Raw genomic sequence first — 16,359 nt, 5'->3', positions numbered from 1 at the left:
TCAGCATACCTCAGCCGTACCTGTTTCTTAAGCTTCTCTCAGACTAATTTGGATTTTGTTTCGATCTATTACTCTACGTAAACTACTTGGAGCAATAGCTTTAAGCCAACAATGTACTAAACATAAAAATAATTTTGTTACTATGATGAAACCAGTTGATATAATTGTGTTTTATTTTTGTTATGTCTTCCTGATCGGTTTTGTCCGTTGTCATTCCCGGAGACGGTGGTAAGACGCACTTATATGTAGAGTATATTCTTGAAAAATATGGCTTTAAAAAACCTGCCGAAGTGACTTAGAAGTATAAAGAATAAACAAAAGTGTCCAAGCTTCCATGTTATTTTTTCCTCTCAGACGTCTTTCCGGTAATTTGTCTTCGATGCTTCTGTTATGGCGTTAAATCCTGTATTATTGAATAAAGAAACACAATTTAACTAAACATCTTAGATATTACAAAAACACAATGACGTGCACTTTTTCCATCATCAATTCTATTTATCTCGAAAGTGTGAGCGAGCATCAACCCCGAATTATCACCATCGATTGCCAATAAATTCTGAGATCATGTCAAATGTCTCTGAATTAGATTTGTAGTCAGCGGCAACGATGACCGCTGGACCTTCCCACACATTGACCGAACTTGTTCCATCGATCGCTCTTATGGGCCATCTTTTGCCAGAGTGGAGCAGATTCTCCAATGTTCCCATCTATACCTCTACCGACTTAGAAGAGGATGACCCCTGTCCGACATTTGGCCAACAACATTCGATAATCGGCCCAAATAAAGTAGTGCAAGTGATTTAACATGTTTGTAACGAGGTTTGGCAAAAATCTTGCACCTATATAAACTGAATCGTTTGGTGTTTGGTCGACATCAGTTTTTCGATTACCGTCCGGGAAAACGTACAATCGAGAGTGCAATAATGAAGTGTTTGATAGTGGTAAGAATTGTGTGATTGAGTGCAATTATCTTTGAAATTAGTTTCGCCCTAAGGACTGTTAATATGAAAGGGCGTAAACTCAAGTGAACCAAAATGATAATAAAAGTGAAACTTCTTGATTATAGTTATCGGTGTTGGCAGTGAGCTGTGTCCTAGCTCAGAACTATAACGATGGACGTTACTATCCGGAGTTGTATGCTTCGAAGTTTGACGATGGTAAATGGCGACCTGACAACAGTGGAGCATATCGGGGTCGTACCGGTGCATCTAGTGAGAACTCTCTTTTCTGTGTAATGTATATGGACATTTGCTGATTAAGTTGTGTAACATTTCAGAGACTTCATCTAAAGGTGTCGGAAGTCGCTTTGTAGGTGCATCCCTCCTTGGTAATGGATTTACTGCTACAAGTTCTTTCGGCGATTCATTTGGAGTCGCTTCCAACAGTGGTTCTAATAATCCATTTTCTATCGGCGGATCGTCAAGCTTTACCAATGCCAAGAAAACTAAAACTGGATTCGTAGATTCCTCCGATGCCAACAAGATTGGTATCAAAGAGGATACCCGACAGTTGAACGAAGATGGTTCATATCACTACAAGGTAGTGAATGAGAACGATATCGAAGTTTCCGAAACGGGACGACTTGATAACGTTGGAACTGACGATGAATTTTTACGTGTTATGGGATACTACCAGTACCTCGGCGACGACGGTGTGTTGTATCGAGTGGACTATGTGGCCGATGAAAATGGTTTCCGGCCTTCGGGAGCTCATCTGCCAACCCCGCCGCCAATTCCAGAAGAGATTTTGAAATCACTACAAGCACGTGGGTTAGCTCGCAAGTAGTGACTTTTAAAACAAATTAGTTAAACTGAGGAATGTGCAAAAGGACTGCCTGCATATGTTAAACTTGATATGTAACATAATGAAATTAAATAAATATATCATTGAAAGAATTGGATAATAATTAGAATTAATGACCATAACTCATAAATCCAACGTGGTATCGAAGATATTCCTAGAAATTCTCAGGGGTTCCCAAAGGCATTCTTAAAAGGTTTTATTGTGTCCAAAAATCCAATATGCAAGGGTGAGAAATATAGAAAGACTTAAAATTTGTTGTGGAAGATAACATTATCGATCATTTGATTTGACATTCTCTCCAATGTTTCTACATTTGATATTCAATGTAATTCATTAGTTTTCATAAAGCTTCAGAATCATCTTAAATATTATTTTTACCAGTATGCATAGTCATTTTTCAGGTATTTCGTCCATTTTAATACAGCATACAACAACCCGTCCCCTGAAAATTTATTTGCAGATCAAAACTTTGCTCTAAAGACAAAGTTTTGATTCTCTGATAATAAGTTGAAACAGACGTTTTATACTACACTATTTTACACTAGCCGTCATAAATACTTTTTCACTAAAATAAGTATTGCAACACCCAGTTGAATACGGAATCGCCCACCACCCCCCCAAAAGTTTAGCATCACCTCAAAATAGGTAAATTTACATTGCTGTATCTCGAGATCCTTATGATATGCGAAGAAACGACTTTTTGCAAAGTTGTTCAGCAGTTAAAGGACATTCGGAAGACAGACAGTTTGGTTCACAGTTTAACCACTAGGTTGCGCTAGTGAGCATGTAAAATTAAGCATTTTAGACAAGTTCTATCTTGTGATCCACATGAGATAGAAAGTTCGAGTTTTCGGCAAAGTTGTTTAACAAGGACATTCGGAAATCCAATAGCTTGGTTCGCAATTTTGCCGCTAGGTGGCACTAGTGAGCATGTGAAATTGAGCATTTTAAGCATGTTTTCTCTTGTGATCCACAAGAGATAGAAAGCACGAGTCTTCGGGAAAGTTGTTCAGAGTGTAATAGACATCCGGAATCCTGATCCAAATAAGATAGAAAATTAGAATCTTAAATATTCAATGATTTAAACTCGAATCACTGGGAAATGAAGTGAATCAGGATAGAATCTCTGGAATATGAAGTCAATCAGACCTGAAACTATTGAATATGATGTCATACCTGAATCTCCTTAATATGAGGTGAATCTGACATGATCTGTTAAAAATTAAGTAGAAATGAATCAGTATTCAATTATTTGAATATGAAGTGAAAATATAAATTGAATCAAACTTTAAACACTTGAATATAAACTAAATCAGACATGAATCGCTTGTAAATGAATGAAACAGACCTGAGTCATGAGTCACTTGAACATGGAGTGAATCTAACATGATTTATTTAAAATGGTGAAAATCAGACCTGAATTACTTGGATATGAAGTGAATTAAACCTGAAACACTTGAGTCTAAATAGGATCAGACATTAATCACTAGGGTATGGAGTGAATCAACATGAATCACTTGAGTATAAAGAAAAGTAATCCTGAGTCTCTTGGGTATGAAGAGTTTTTGACTTGAATAATTTGAATATAACGTGCGAATGCTTAAAAGATGCATTAGAACTGAAACATTTGAATATGCAATGGATCAGACCTGAACCACTTGAATATGATATGATTCTGATCTTAACGCCTCTACCGGCAGCTTCATTTTGTATGACAATGCAATATTCAAACATTGATAACCTTTTTGTTTCTTGATATTTTTGCAACATTATTTCACAAGTTATCAAAGAACTCACCTAGTTTTAGATTCTGTGTCAATATTATTCATTAGCCAGCTGGATCTTGAGATATTCCGATGTTCCTTGAGGGACCGACAAGTAGCAATAAACCACGTAATATCACATGCTACAGAATTTTTATCGTATTCGGATATTCACTCTTCGGAACAATACATTAATGAGAGTATGTTGTGAAAAAATGAAGCAATTTGGTGCAGCCTTCTTTGAGTTATGAGCATTCATGTGTCTGGCACCACGATGCCAAATTAAGATCTTGAAAACTTCAGAAATCATCATATCGTAATTTTCGGATATCTCCTAGAATACTTAACCGATTTGAATTATTATTTTATTTATTCAAAGTAGCTTCTTATCATCTAGCTTTGTGCAGCCCACATTTTATTTTTCTGATAAATTGACGAAAAACAAAATGGCCGCCAAACACATCCCAAGCAGCACAGTTTGTTTCAACTCAAGAATAAAATAATCTCTTGAAACTAATCCAAGTTGTCAATGGTTGAAAATATGACTTTCAATTGCATTGAATAGCAACGCAAAAAGCGCAAGAGGTGGAGTCTGTTTGCAACATATTTAAGTTATATTGAAATTGCTTATTTGTGGCAAAATACTTGAGAGAAAAAAAATGAAAACAAAAATATGAACGAGAAACAAACTTCCGACCTCAAGATCACCAAACTTCTCCTCTACTCAATACTCCACCAGCTCTTCGAACAATTGCTCCGCCAATGCACTATAAAAGCTACCACATGGCCCATTAATCAAAGCATGTTGCTTATAACTTTACTGCACCCTTCGGAATACAAGTTCATTACTGTCGAAATTAGACCACGCCTGAAATAATCTAAACTTTTTGCAAAAACTTCCGCGCAACATATGAAAAACACCATTCAAACAAACAAACTGTTGCTAGACCATGTTTTTGTTGTTAGATGATACGTAAGGTGCAACTCAACCATATTGCAACTCGATTCAAACAAACAAACTTCTATCTGTCATACACCTAGTTTAGTGTAACTTGTTCGCAACTGGGATGAATCTTCTTGAGTTGTGGGTAAGAAAACGAAAATTGAATGCAAGTTGCGGATGCTTTAAATGAAAGTAATTTGAAACATAACATTAAAACCGGCATTTTGGGAGAAGTTTCAAGAGTTTGTTTGAAAAGTTGCTGGAAACATCTTAACAAACTTGACTTCATTGCTATTTGCAAAGGACATTTGTAGCAAATCTTGTCGTTTCAAAAATATTGAACGTCAAACAAGAAGTGAAATGCATGTTCATTGGAACGGAAATGAAATTTTATGAGCCTTGATATTGATATGCAACGGAACTAGAACCATGTAAGTTACAGATGCTTTTATTGATACCCGATTGAAACCATTTTTGAAAAGTATCTCTTTGGAAGATGTTTCGTGTGTTACTTGGGATATTATATGGAGAATGTCTGTCCCCCTTGGAACGCCGGAATATCTTTAAAACCAGATCACCAATGACAGCAATTGACTTAGATTCTTAAACAAGAAGTGTTTTTGGAGAACTAGTGAAAAAATGGTGCAAAAATATCGAAAAACAAAAAAGTTATCAAGGTTTGAACATGTTTATTGCGGTAAAAAAATGAAGCTGCCGGTAGAGGGGTTAATCACTTACACTTCCAAATGGCCAAGGCTATCTGAATAACAATTTCCGAAGACGCGATCTTTCTATCTTATTTGGATCAAAAGATAAAACTTGTTAATAATCCTCAATATCACATGTTCTCTAGCGCCACCTACCTGCAAAATTTAGAACCAAACTATTTGCAATTTGGGTGTCCTTGAACTCATATTCAACTTTGTCGAAGATTCGAACTTTCTATCTTATCTAGGTGATGAGATAGATGCTCATTTTTATATGCACACTATCACTACCTAGCGGCTAAATTTTAAATAGAATTACCTGTTTTCCGAATGTCCTTGATATTCTGAATAACTTTGCCGAAGACTCGAACTTTTATATAGATCACGAAGTAGAACTTGCTTGAAATTCTCAAATTAACATACTCACTAGTGTCACCTAGTGGCAAAATTGCGAACTAAACTGTCTGTCCTTGAGCTGCTGAACAACTCTGCTGAAGACCGCACCGTTATAGACCATCATCATCTCGAGGTATAGCATCACGAATGTTCCTGTTCTGAGGTGATGCTAAACTTTTCAGGGTGATTCAATATTCAGCTGATTGTTGCAATACTTTTTCAAGCGATTTCGTATTTATGACGAGTAGTGTTTTCTAATTTTCAAAAATCATATTTAGGGCATTCACTCTTAGTTAGTTTTTGAAATTTGCATTTTTATCTAGCACGAGTCCTAGATAATTTACTTCATCCGACCAAATTATTGGAACCTCTCTCGTGACAGCATGTCTTCTTGAAGATTTCAAATTTACGCGTCTCGGGTGACCCCAAACTATTTCACGTTGATTTGAATGACGCTATGTATCATTTTGATAAGTTTTCAGATTTTTTCACCAAAGTTTTGCAAGTGGTATTACAAGATTATGAGATTACGGTTTTTGATTAAACCTCAGCAATAATCGAAAACTACATTTTCTATGGACATTATTAATGAATATCAAAGCATACAATATACCCAAGTTGAACCAAATAAATGTTTTCAAAATTGAACGATTTTGATCGTTAAAAGAACAGTTTTAAATGATACATTAAAAATAATTTATACTTTAAATCGGTCCTTTTATCTACGGAAAGGATTTCATAAGCGTGATTTTTTAAGTATAGAAACATAACAATCATATGGTCGGTGTTCAGACAGACCGGACTAGAAGATATTTTGGCGTTCTACAGATACGTTAAGGACTTCATTAGCTTCGATTTTTTGGATGCTATATTCATACAGATGTATCATTATTTAGTTAAGGTTCATTATTGTAGCAAATAATGCAAATATTTACATAGGATACATTTCCTGAAACCATTAAAAAATGCTTGGTCCAGTCTGTCTGTCCACGAAAGACTATCCGCAAATACACCAGGTGACAGCCGGGTGGCGATGCCTGCTCCGAAATAGACCACGTTCTGGTTAATAGGGGACATTTCTCAGATGTCACGGATGTCAGGACCTTCCGAGGCCCTAATATCGATTCGGATCATTATCTCGTTGTAGCTAATATTTGGGCGTGGTTATCCAGCATCACAAGTTCCACAACAAACAGAACGCTGCGCTTCAATAAACAACGCTTGTCGACTGATGGGTAGCTGCGCAGTACAGTCAGCAACTAGACGAGCAGTTGGAAAGAATCAACGTTGCTGGAGACGTCGACAGCCTGTGGGACCCTATCCACAAAGCTGTGACAACAACGGCGCGGGAAGTGATCGGCACTGGTCAACGACGAAGAAGAAACAACTGGTTCGATGAGGAGTGCCAGAGAGTGATAAACATGAAGAATGTCGCCAGAAACCGTATGCTTATGGCCGGTACCCGACAGAACAGAGAGCAGTACAGGGCAGCGAGAGCCGAAGAAAAGCGAATCCACCGCAGAAAGAAAAGGCAGCACGAAGAAAGTGTGGTACCGTAAACCGGGGGCAAATTGATCACTGGGGCGAATTTGACCAGGTCGGTACCGAAAAACATTTCCTCTCTAGGATGCTGAAGGGTTCGTTGGCACCAAACACATTCCACGTTTACAAGTTTATAGGTGCCTAATGATGATTTGGAACTATTTCATTTTGATAAGTGTCAGTTTTGCATATAAATATTCACACTTTTTGAAGGTGTAAGCAATACAGTTGGAAATGTCGATGCTAAACAATCCACTGGTGCCATGCGTACATGTCAACTATAAGTGTTTAAAATGTTGTGTAAACTTTAGTATGAACTGCTGAACTCATTTTTGATATCATACAGTATAAAAAGTATAGTGTTTTGCTCATAAAATAGTTTATTCTCAAATAATGTGCTTATTTCAAGGGAAATTGCCTACATATAGGCGTATTAGGCAGATTTTCAAAGTTTGATTTTGCAATAATATGATCAAATACTAGAGTTGTAAGATTTTTGACATCATATTCTGATTCAGGAGACCCAAATTTAGTAGATAGGGAAATTTTTTACTCTTAAACCTGCTTTTTCATATGGTGATCAATTTCGCCCCAGTGCGTCATTCTAATTTTTTGATATTAAAACTATTTTTATAATATGTTAAATTTTATTTCATGAAAAATCGATTACATGAACAGATAAAGATCAATGGAGTACAGGTTTTGCCGAAATTTATTTAACAATAATTGAAATCCGAAGGACAACACAGCAAAAAGTTATAAAATAGTGATCAATTTGCCCTCGGATTACGGTAGCTGAAGCTCAAGAAAGCATGAACCGGAAACATATGCGGAGATTCTATGCAACGGTCAATGGTGCACGGCACAATACCGTACCAGTGCCCGCCATGTGCAATGACCGAGAAGGGAATTTGCTGACCGATAAAACGGCGGTGGCTGCCAGGTGGATGGAGCACAGCTGAAGAACTGTAAGGCTGCTAGGATGGACAAGATCTCGGTCGAGCTTCTCAAGCACGGAAATGAGCAGCTTTACTAGTCGATCTACCGAGTACTTCTGAAGGTATGAGAAAATGAAAGAATTGCCCTCCGACAGGTTGGATGCCCTCTTACGTCCTATCTAGAAGAAAGGTCACAGACTGGAGTGTGCCAACTACAGAGGATCCTGCTGAATTCGGCGTACAAAATTCTGTCACGCATCCTGTTTAACAGACTGAGCCGCTCGTTGGCAAACACCAAGCTGGTTTTCGTAAGGGCCGTTTGACAACGGACCAGATGTTTAGCTTGCGAATTATCCTTGATAAATTCCGGGAGTAATCAAGGCGGCGTACAGTGAAAAGAAATGACATTTGGCAGATAATGTCTGAACATGGTTTTTATACGTGCTACGCTGGATGGTTCGGATCGCAGACGAGGTGTCAACCTGGTTTGTGACGTTGGACGGGTTGAAGCAAGGAGACGCTCTTTCGAATTTACTGTTCAACATTGCACTCGAAGGTGCTATTAGGACATCTGACGTGCAGAGAAATGGCACTATTATCACAAGGTCGCACATGCTCCTTGGCTTTGCGGACGATATAAACCTAATTGAAATCGATCGCAGGTCAGTGGAAGAGCCCTTCGTTCCTCTGAAGAGGGAGACAGCGAGGATAGGGCTGACCATTAATACTGCCAAAACGAAATACATGGTTGCAGATAGAAATAGAGTCAGGCATGGTGGTGTAGGTGCTGAGGTAGAGTTGGATGGGGATGAGTTTGAAGTTGTTGAATAATTTGTTTACCTTGGAACACTTGTGACATGTGACAACGACGTTTCCCGCGACGTGTTGCAGCTGCGAATAGTGCCTTTTACGGACAACGTGACCAGCTTAGGTCCCACAGCTTGCAAACGGAATCAAAATTCGCCCTGTAAAAAACATTAATTCTTCCGGTGGCTCTCTACGGGCACGAAACGTGAACGTTGAAGAAGGCAGTTCGGTGTTTTCGAGCGTAAAGTGCTGCGGACAATAATCTGAGGGAAACTCGAAAATGGTGTGTGGATCAGATGCATGAATCACGAGTTGTATCATGTGTACAAAGATGCGAATATTATCAAGCGTGTAAAATACGGCAAACTTCAGTGGGCTGGTCACTTAGTGCGAATGCCGGAAGAAAGAATTACGAAAATAATATTCAGCAGGGAACCAGGTAGAGGCCGGCGGCTTCAGGGAAGACCACGAATACGCTGGCTGTACGCTGTGGAAGAGGACCTGGCGACCCTAAACGTTCGGGGCAACTGGAGAAGTTTCGCCCAAGACCGACGAAGATGGAGCTCTACAAAACGCCCGGGAATGACGTGACGCTACGCTGTAGCCATCAAGGTATCAAGGTAGGTAGTTCAAGGGATTCTGAAAGAGGAAAACATGTAGGGCTATCAGGGTTTCATAATGAGAAATATTCTAAAGAGCATTCTCTATACAAAATCCTACCTCTGAAATTGCTTTAAGAATTGTTCCCCGGCATCAAGTTTCCAATGCAATAAAATTAGACTGATATCGAATTATATTCTGCAAGTCAGTTTAAAGCATACAAAATTACTGTCCAGTGCATTGCAAAGGATCTTAATGACCATGACGATAAACGAAAAAGATCGGAGCCAGGTTTAAAACAGGTTTTGGTTATAAGTGCTGTGTACATCTTATTTATCATTATTTCAGTTCAAAATGTTAATAAATGTATTTGGACCATTTGATAGCTGCTTGATTTGTACGAACTGATGACCTCTCATCAAAAATCAAATGGAATAGCTACCGGTGGTGTTTGATGGATTGTACATTTTGCATAAATTTGAAGAACAGGGTGGGCACGTCAACACTTTCAAAATGTCTTTGTTCCATTTTCGTGATGAGCAAGTGATTAACCATGATTCATATGACTTCAAAAGGTGTATGGGAACATTTTTCAAAAACTTGTTTTTTTTTTCAATAAAATAAGTTAAAGTAAACTGCAAAATCATTAGACTCTTTTGAGACCAATAGTTCAGTCCAACAAAAAAGAAGAACTACGAACTCAACAAGTCAAAGTTTAACAATAACATGTTTCCAATCGTTATGCTATAATGACATATGGCACAAGTCATTCGATAGTTTTTTTAGTAAGACATCCCACCCTAATGATCTCTCACGAGTCTCTGATGTTGAGTTCGTTGGTCAGGCTTACGATTAATGCCTAGCTTATATGCATTGACATGAGAATGAATGAGGTGTTGAATAATTTGACCGGATGATTGATTTTCTACGTAATAGATACTGAGTAGCCATTTACTCAACTGGATTTTGAATGAAATTTTTTCGTAAGTTATTTTTCATTTTTGTTTCGTTACTGATGAGAAACCGAATCTTAATAATATAATAATAATTAAGTGATTGCACACACTATTCTATTTTTGAGGCAAACTACTAACAAAACTTGGCAATCAATCAAATTTTGATGCAACGCGACAGAAATCAGTCTTCTCCTGAAAAGATAAACACAAGGTTTCGAAGAAATAAAAAATCTTGCAGCTTCTATTTCAGAAAATTAATGCAAGTCTGCACCATTCAATAAATGGTGGCATCGTAAATCTAACACATTCACGCGTGATTGCATTTGGAAAACCTGTCACGATCCTTTCAATGCACCACCCTTGTGTCGCTTTGAAGGATTTGGTTTCCACTTCTAATTATACTTTGGGGCTACATCTTTCCTGAGTATTTTATTTTTCGTTTTTCAAAAAAAAAAAAAGCAATCTTCTCCTCGATGGAATGCCAAATCTGCGATCTGGATTGTTTTATGCGAGATTTGTCTCAAACGGCAAATGCCAAGGTCATCTACTTTTCGGATGCTACGATTTTCGGGGTGTGGACATTCGAGTAGAAAAACTGTAGCATCTGTTTCTGGTTTTCGGTGGATCGTTGGATTCAAAACGAACGAGCTCGTATTCTGCGAGTGTGATCGCGCTATTGCGCTTGGATGGCCCTAGGGGTCGGTTGATCACCAAAGATTGGGAATATGGTAAGAGAGTTCCGACTAAACCAGTTCAGACTAGGTATGTTTTTTTCTAAGTGAAGAAGCTTTTTTTCTATTTGCCCTTGAAAATTGAGCTTCAAATCTGCCTAGTGGAACTAAAAGTTTTATTCCGCTCTCGATTAACCTTCTGTCTGTGCAAAAAAAGTTACGTTGCCTGTGCCTTCACGAAATTTGAATGGATTTTTGTATTTACTATTATTTTAGAGAGAAATTGAAATCAATCCTAATTAAAATTTGAGATAGTTTAACGGGAATGATTCTTTGCAGAGAAAGTTTATTGTGAAAAAAAGGTAAACAATAACGAAATTTCCTCTTTTCAAGTTTGATACTACTTACCAATAACAATGAATATGTTTAAAAGTCATATTGTTCCCATCACTCAGAAAAAGGGTCAAATGGTCGTTATGGAAATTGAGGTTCCAATCATAATCCAGTAAAACCGGATTAATGGTCTGAAATTGGATTTCAAATGTATCAAGCGTTTTTCGAACAATTCTCGTTTCTTCACCTTAAATCGAGCCCTTATTGGAATGGTCTCATCATTTATGCAAAGTGTCACTGGATGATGAACGCGAGCAATCGCCCCAAAATCGGAAGCTGTTTTGAAATAATCGGTAATCAATTCATGGGCCCTTAGTGATGCAAAGATATGACCATCAATGGGGTGTAAACGGTTATGGATGAGCGACGATTTTTTTTTTTGGTGCACGTGACGTGGTTCACATTATAGATTCAGACCATTAAAGTCACATCTTTTTTGATCAGGGTGATCACAGCGGATGTTCATTCGTGGATGATGCCAGTCAGGTAGGAATATAAAAACTCGGCTTGAATGCGAACGCGTGATCGTTTGTATGGTGATTTAAAGACAAGCTATAAAATGTTTTTTTTTTTTCAGTCAAATGATAAGTGGTTCATTCGGGAGGTCAGCTGAACATGGAATTCATGCGGCTGTGGAAGCGCTGGTCAGGATTTTGAATTTGCAAAAATAGTATTTTACGATAATTCAAATTTTAGTCGTGAAACCTGATCTCATCCAGTTGGTTGAATTGAGCCTAGCTTGTATGAGCACGCGAACGAAATAATGCCAAAACTACATAATGGGACAGAACAGGAAACTTTTGAACTTAAAAAAAGTTTTGTGCGTTTGAGAGATTCTCAATGTTCCAGAGATGTATTACTGGCATAAAATCAGAGAAAAACAGTTCCAAAAAATATGACCATGTGGGTAATGAGCAGCCGCTTATGTATTGCGATATCATATTTGGATTTTTATATTTGTTTTGGTGGATTTGTTAGTTTATGTGAAAACTCCAGTGACTTCTCTAGGAATTCCTCGCTTTGGACAACAGGAAATCATAAAAATTTGAATACCCATTTGATAATTGTCAGAAGACATTACAGATTTCTCTTCACAATACTTCTATGGATTTCTCCAAAAATGTGTCCAGGTGTCTTGTCCAGGTGGTTCAGACGTACATCTTAAAATATTTACGAACAATCATTCATTTGGTTTTATTTAAGATGAAGATGTATCGAAGCCAAACCTAGAATTTTTAAAAGCACAAATGTAAAAAACCAGACATTTTTTCACTCTGAAAATACAATGGATTGGTCACGCACTGGTAACAACTAATCGATCAAATATTCAGCGCAGAGAATTGTTTGGTTTCCAGATTTTGCTTTTGAAAATTCATGTTTTGGCTTCGATTCATCTTCATCTTAAAAATTGAATAATTCTTCTGGGTTCCACCTTACAACGTGTGAAAAATTATCTCATGGAATAAATTTAACAAAAAATTGAAAAAAGCCTGGAAGGTTAATTGATTCCTCTAGGGATAACTCGAAAAATGTCCGTAAATTGTCCCAAAAATTGCATCAAACATATTTTAAGAAATACATTTAAAAATTCACTCAGCAATTCAATCTAAGTTTCCTCCAGACATTCATTATAAAATTCTAACTTTTCAGGAATTCGCAAGAAAATATTTTAAGAAATTATCACTGGAATTTTTTTTTTTTTTTTTCATTTATTACACTAGAAGTTTTCCTGAACACATCTTCAATTATTGCTCTACGATCTTTCTAAAAAACTCTCTGAAATAAAAAAAAATTTGATATAGGCAATTACCTACAAGAAAGATCTAAGAAAGAATAAATATGTGAGGAAATTTTTAAGGAATTTCTAGAGTATCTTAGGAATTTTTAAGGAAGGATCAAGGAATTCTTGAAATTCTTAGAAGAAATCGTAGGAAATCCCTGGATGATCTCTTCAAAGAATTCCAAGAGTTTCACTGAAGCAATCGGCAACATTCCATCCTTGAGGAAAGTTAAACTGTATCCACTGTACCTGTGGGATTTTTGTAAGAATTCATTTCAAATTCCAGGTTATTGCGTGTTGGACTATCTGAATCAACTTAAGAACAAATCGCGATAAATTCGCCAAATTTGACGGATTTTCGATTTTTCTGCGATTTGGGAAAGAAAACTTAATTGAGTTTTATTTAAAAATATATGAAAATTCAAAAGGAGGATGTTTCATCACGGGGAGGGATTATTGTGAAAAAAAAAGGCCACAAACAACGAATTTTCGAAATTTCGGAAGGTTATATCCAGAGTTGCACAATATCGGTCATATCAGCTGATGGCTGATGGACTAAAACTATCAATATCAGTTGCGAACTATCAATATCACTTGGATCTGACAACCAACAGCTGTGATGCGACATCGCACTCTAGATCACAATCACTGCAGAATGAGTGATCACGTGGTAATTACCCACGCTGATAATGTTTTTCAGTGACCAACACACAGTTTCAATCCGTCTGCAGAAGAACATCGTACTGATAAATTGCCATTTTATTTGCTTAATTTAAGGCTAAACTTGAGCCATCACCCATAGTCCATCGCCATCAATGCACTGGTGATGGAGTAGAGAGCATGATGTTGATGTGATATGGAATGATCCGAATTATATCGCAGTCGGCCTGTACAAATCAGCAAATTTCAAGCGTTGATAGTGACAGCAAGCAACTCTGGTTATATCTCAGAAGGAGTTCTATATAAAACTATACTTTCTTTGGTGAAGATTTGCCACAGAGAAAGGGATACTCTACTACAAAGGGATCCACATTGGTTAGTTGGGGATTTCACCGCATGATGGCACTAGCTTAAAAATATGGAGTTCTGATCCTTTTGAGCGACTATGACGTTCTGTAACTACATCTTAGGATGGCTCCTATTTCTGATGATTTGATATACTGATGTCTTCGTATAAGTTGCTCGTTAATCTAAAGGGTATACACTACATATGTGTCTAGTACAAATAAGAGTCGCTTGTGTGCTACAAATATTTCAAAATCACATATCTCACGATGTAGAACAGATAAAAACTTGGTTTTATCGGCAAAGTTGTTTCTTATGTTTAGGTCTATGTGCTGAGTGCATATCTAGTACAATATTTTACCACTAGGAGGCGCTAGTGAGAATTGAAAATTTGAAATTGAAATATTTGTATAATATGCATTCTCGGTAACGTTGTGTGGTAGACGAACGACTATACGCTGCATGTCTAACATGTTAAACATTCTTCCGCTAGAATGTTTCAAAATATTGTGTATCTGGTATCATATGTAACCAACTGAAAAAGCTATTTGTAGCCGTTGAACAGATGAACAACTTTTCCAAAAACACTAATCTTTTAACAACAACTCAAACTTCAGTTATGTGAGTTATAAATATCTGATGCCCGTTCTCGAGTCAGTTTGTTGAATTAAACAGACATTCAGTGTATGGTCAATGTATGTAATGTATGTAATTCAATGAGCAACTTTGCTGACATAATCATTCCTACAAATCCTCAGTATCTTAATATACAGAACGTCATAACACATATATGAGCTCCATATAGTAATATTTTCTAAGCTGGTGCCATCATGCGGTAAAATTCCCAACTAACCAATGTGTACTGAGTAACTCTCGCTGAGACTGGCCCACTATTAACACTTGGTCTTTAAAAATGTTCAAATTCATGCTCATTCGGAAGCTCCTGTCAAGTAAGTAAAGAAACTGCATTCGGTTGATCAAATTGATAGTTATGATTAAAACAAGTTTTGAAAACCCCTCGAATTTTGAAAATTCTTGGCTCATTCAAACTGCTATAACTCAGAAATTCATTCAAAAATCCCTTCACAATAACATGGATTTGAAAAGAGAAAACAAAGAAGCTTCATTTCCAAAAATAAAACTATTTGGCGGCCATATTGGATTTGGCCACCATATTGGATTTTATCAGAAAAACTTAATTTTCATGGTGTTTGCAACAACCGATTTTAACAGTTTTTGCATCATCGGAAAGCTGGGCTAGTTTTACACAAAAAATGCAAAAATCAGAGGTGTATGTTTTTTTGATCAAAAGTTATGTGCGATTTTGTAAAACATTTCTTATCGTGCTGGTGCAATTTGCGGTCAATTAAAATGCTATAATGCGTCTTTATAACAAAATGATTCATCGACATATTTTTGAACGCATGAATAATGAATTCAATAAATATATTGGACGGTTATATTTAAATTAACTTACTTTTGCAAAGAAAAATCACCAGAGGTTACCCATTGAACTCTATAAAAATTCTGAACACAGATCTCGATAAGTATTTCTACGATGAACTACATTGCCAAAGACCGCAAAGCAATCCTATGCTTGTGAAAAAAGTTGTTAAGCATAGACTATGCGGAAATTTTGCCCGATTTTGCTATTATTGTTCTTCCTTCACGTGTTAATCAACGTCGCCTTGCCAATAGGTTTTCATTCAATAACTTTTTTCACAAGTGTTGGATTGTTTCGCGGCCTTCGGCAATATTCTTCATCGTTAAAACACCTATCGAGGTCTTTGTTCAGATTTTTTATAGAGGGCGCCCTCTGGCGATTTTTTATTGCAAAAGTAGGTTTTCCCATACTAAATCCCATACAAACTTTGAATGGCTGGCGTTAACATATAGTTTCTCCGATCGAGCTGAAATTTTGCACAGTTGGTATGGGACCTTAATGGAATCCAAAAAGTGGACTGGAGCGAGAATCTAAATTTAGTCCCACACTAATATGCATTGTTGTTCGTTGAATTAAGTTTATAGACTGCGCGTTGGGAAATTAGTAAGTAT

General features: G+C 37.0%; 1 protein-coding gene across 1 annotated transcript; it reads left to right on the top strand.

Annotated features, from left to right (window-relative positions):
* Positions 1-843: 843 nt before the first annotated feature.
* Positions 844-1,906, top strand: LOC5577596 (larval cuticle protein LCP-30). The gene is made up of 3 exons (XM_001656541.2): positions 844-941; positions 1,067-1,211; positions 1,277-1,906. Exons 1-3 carry the CDS (start codon positions 924-926, stop codon positions 1,783-1,785), a joined length of 672 nt encoding a protein of 223 aa, XP_001656591.2. The 5' UTR covers positions 844-923; the 3' UTR covers positions 1,786-1,906.
* The last annotated feature ends 14,453 nt before the right edge of the window (positions 1,907-16,359 follow it).

Source organism: Aedes aegypti, chromosome 2 (assembly GCF_002204515.2).
Source record: "Aedes aegypti strain LVP_AGWG chromosome 2, AaegL5.0 Primary Assembly, whole genome shotgun sequence".
In the NCBI taxonomy this organism is placed as follows: Eukaryota; Metazoa; Arthropoda; class Insecta; order Diptera; family Culicidae; genus Aedes; species Aedes aegypti.
This window is presented reverse-complemented; position numbering and strand designations above follow the sequence as displayed.

Bases quoted from the DNA above. Each gene is read 5' to 3' on its own strand.
- LOC5577596 (XM_001656541.2), top strand. The intron at 1,212-1,276 runs GTGAGAACTCTC...GTAACATTTCAG, and splicing joins GGGTCGTACCGGTGCATCTA to AGACTTCATCTAAAGGTGTC.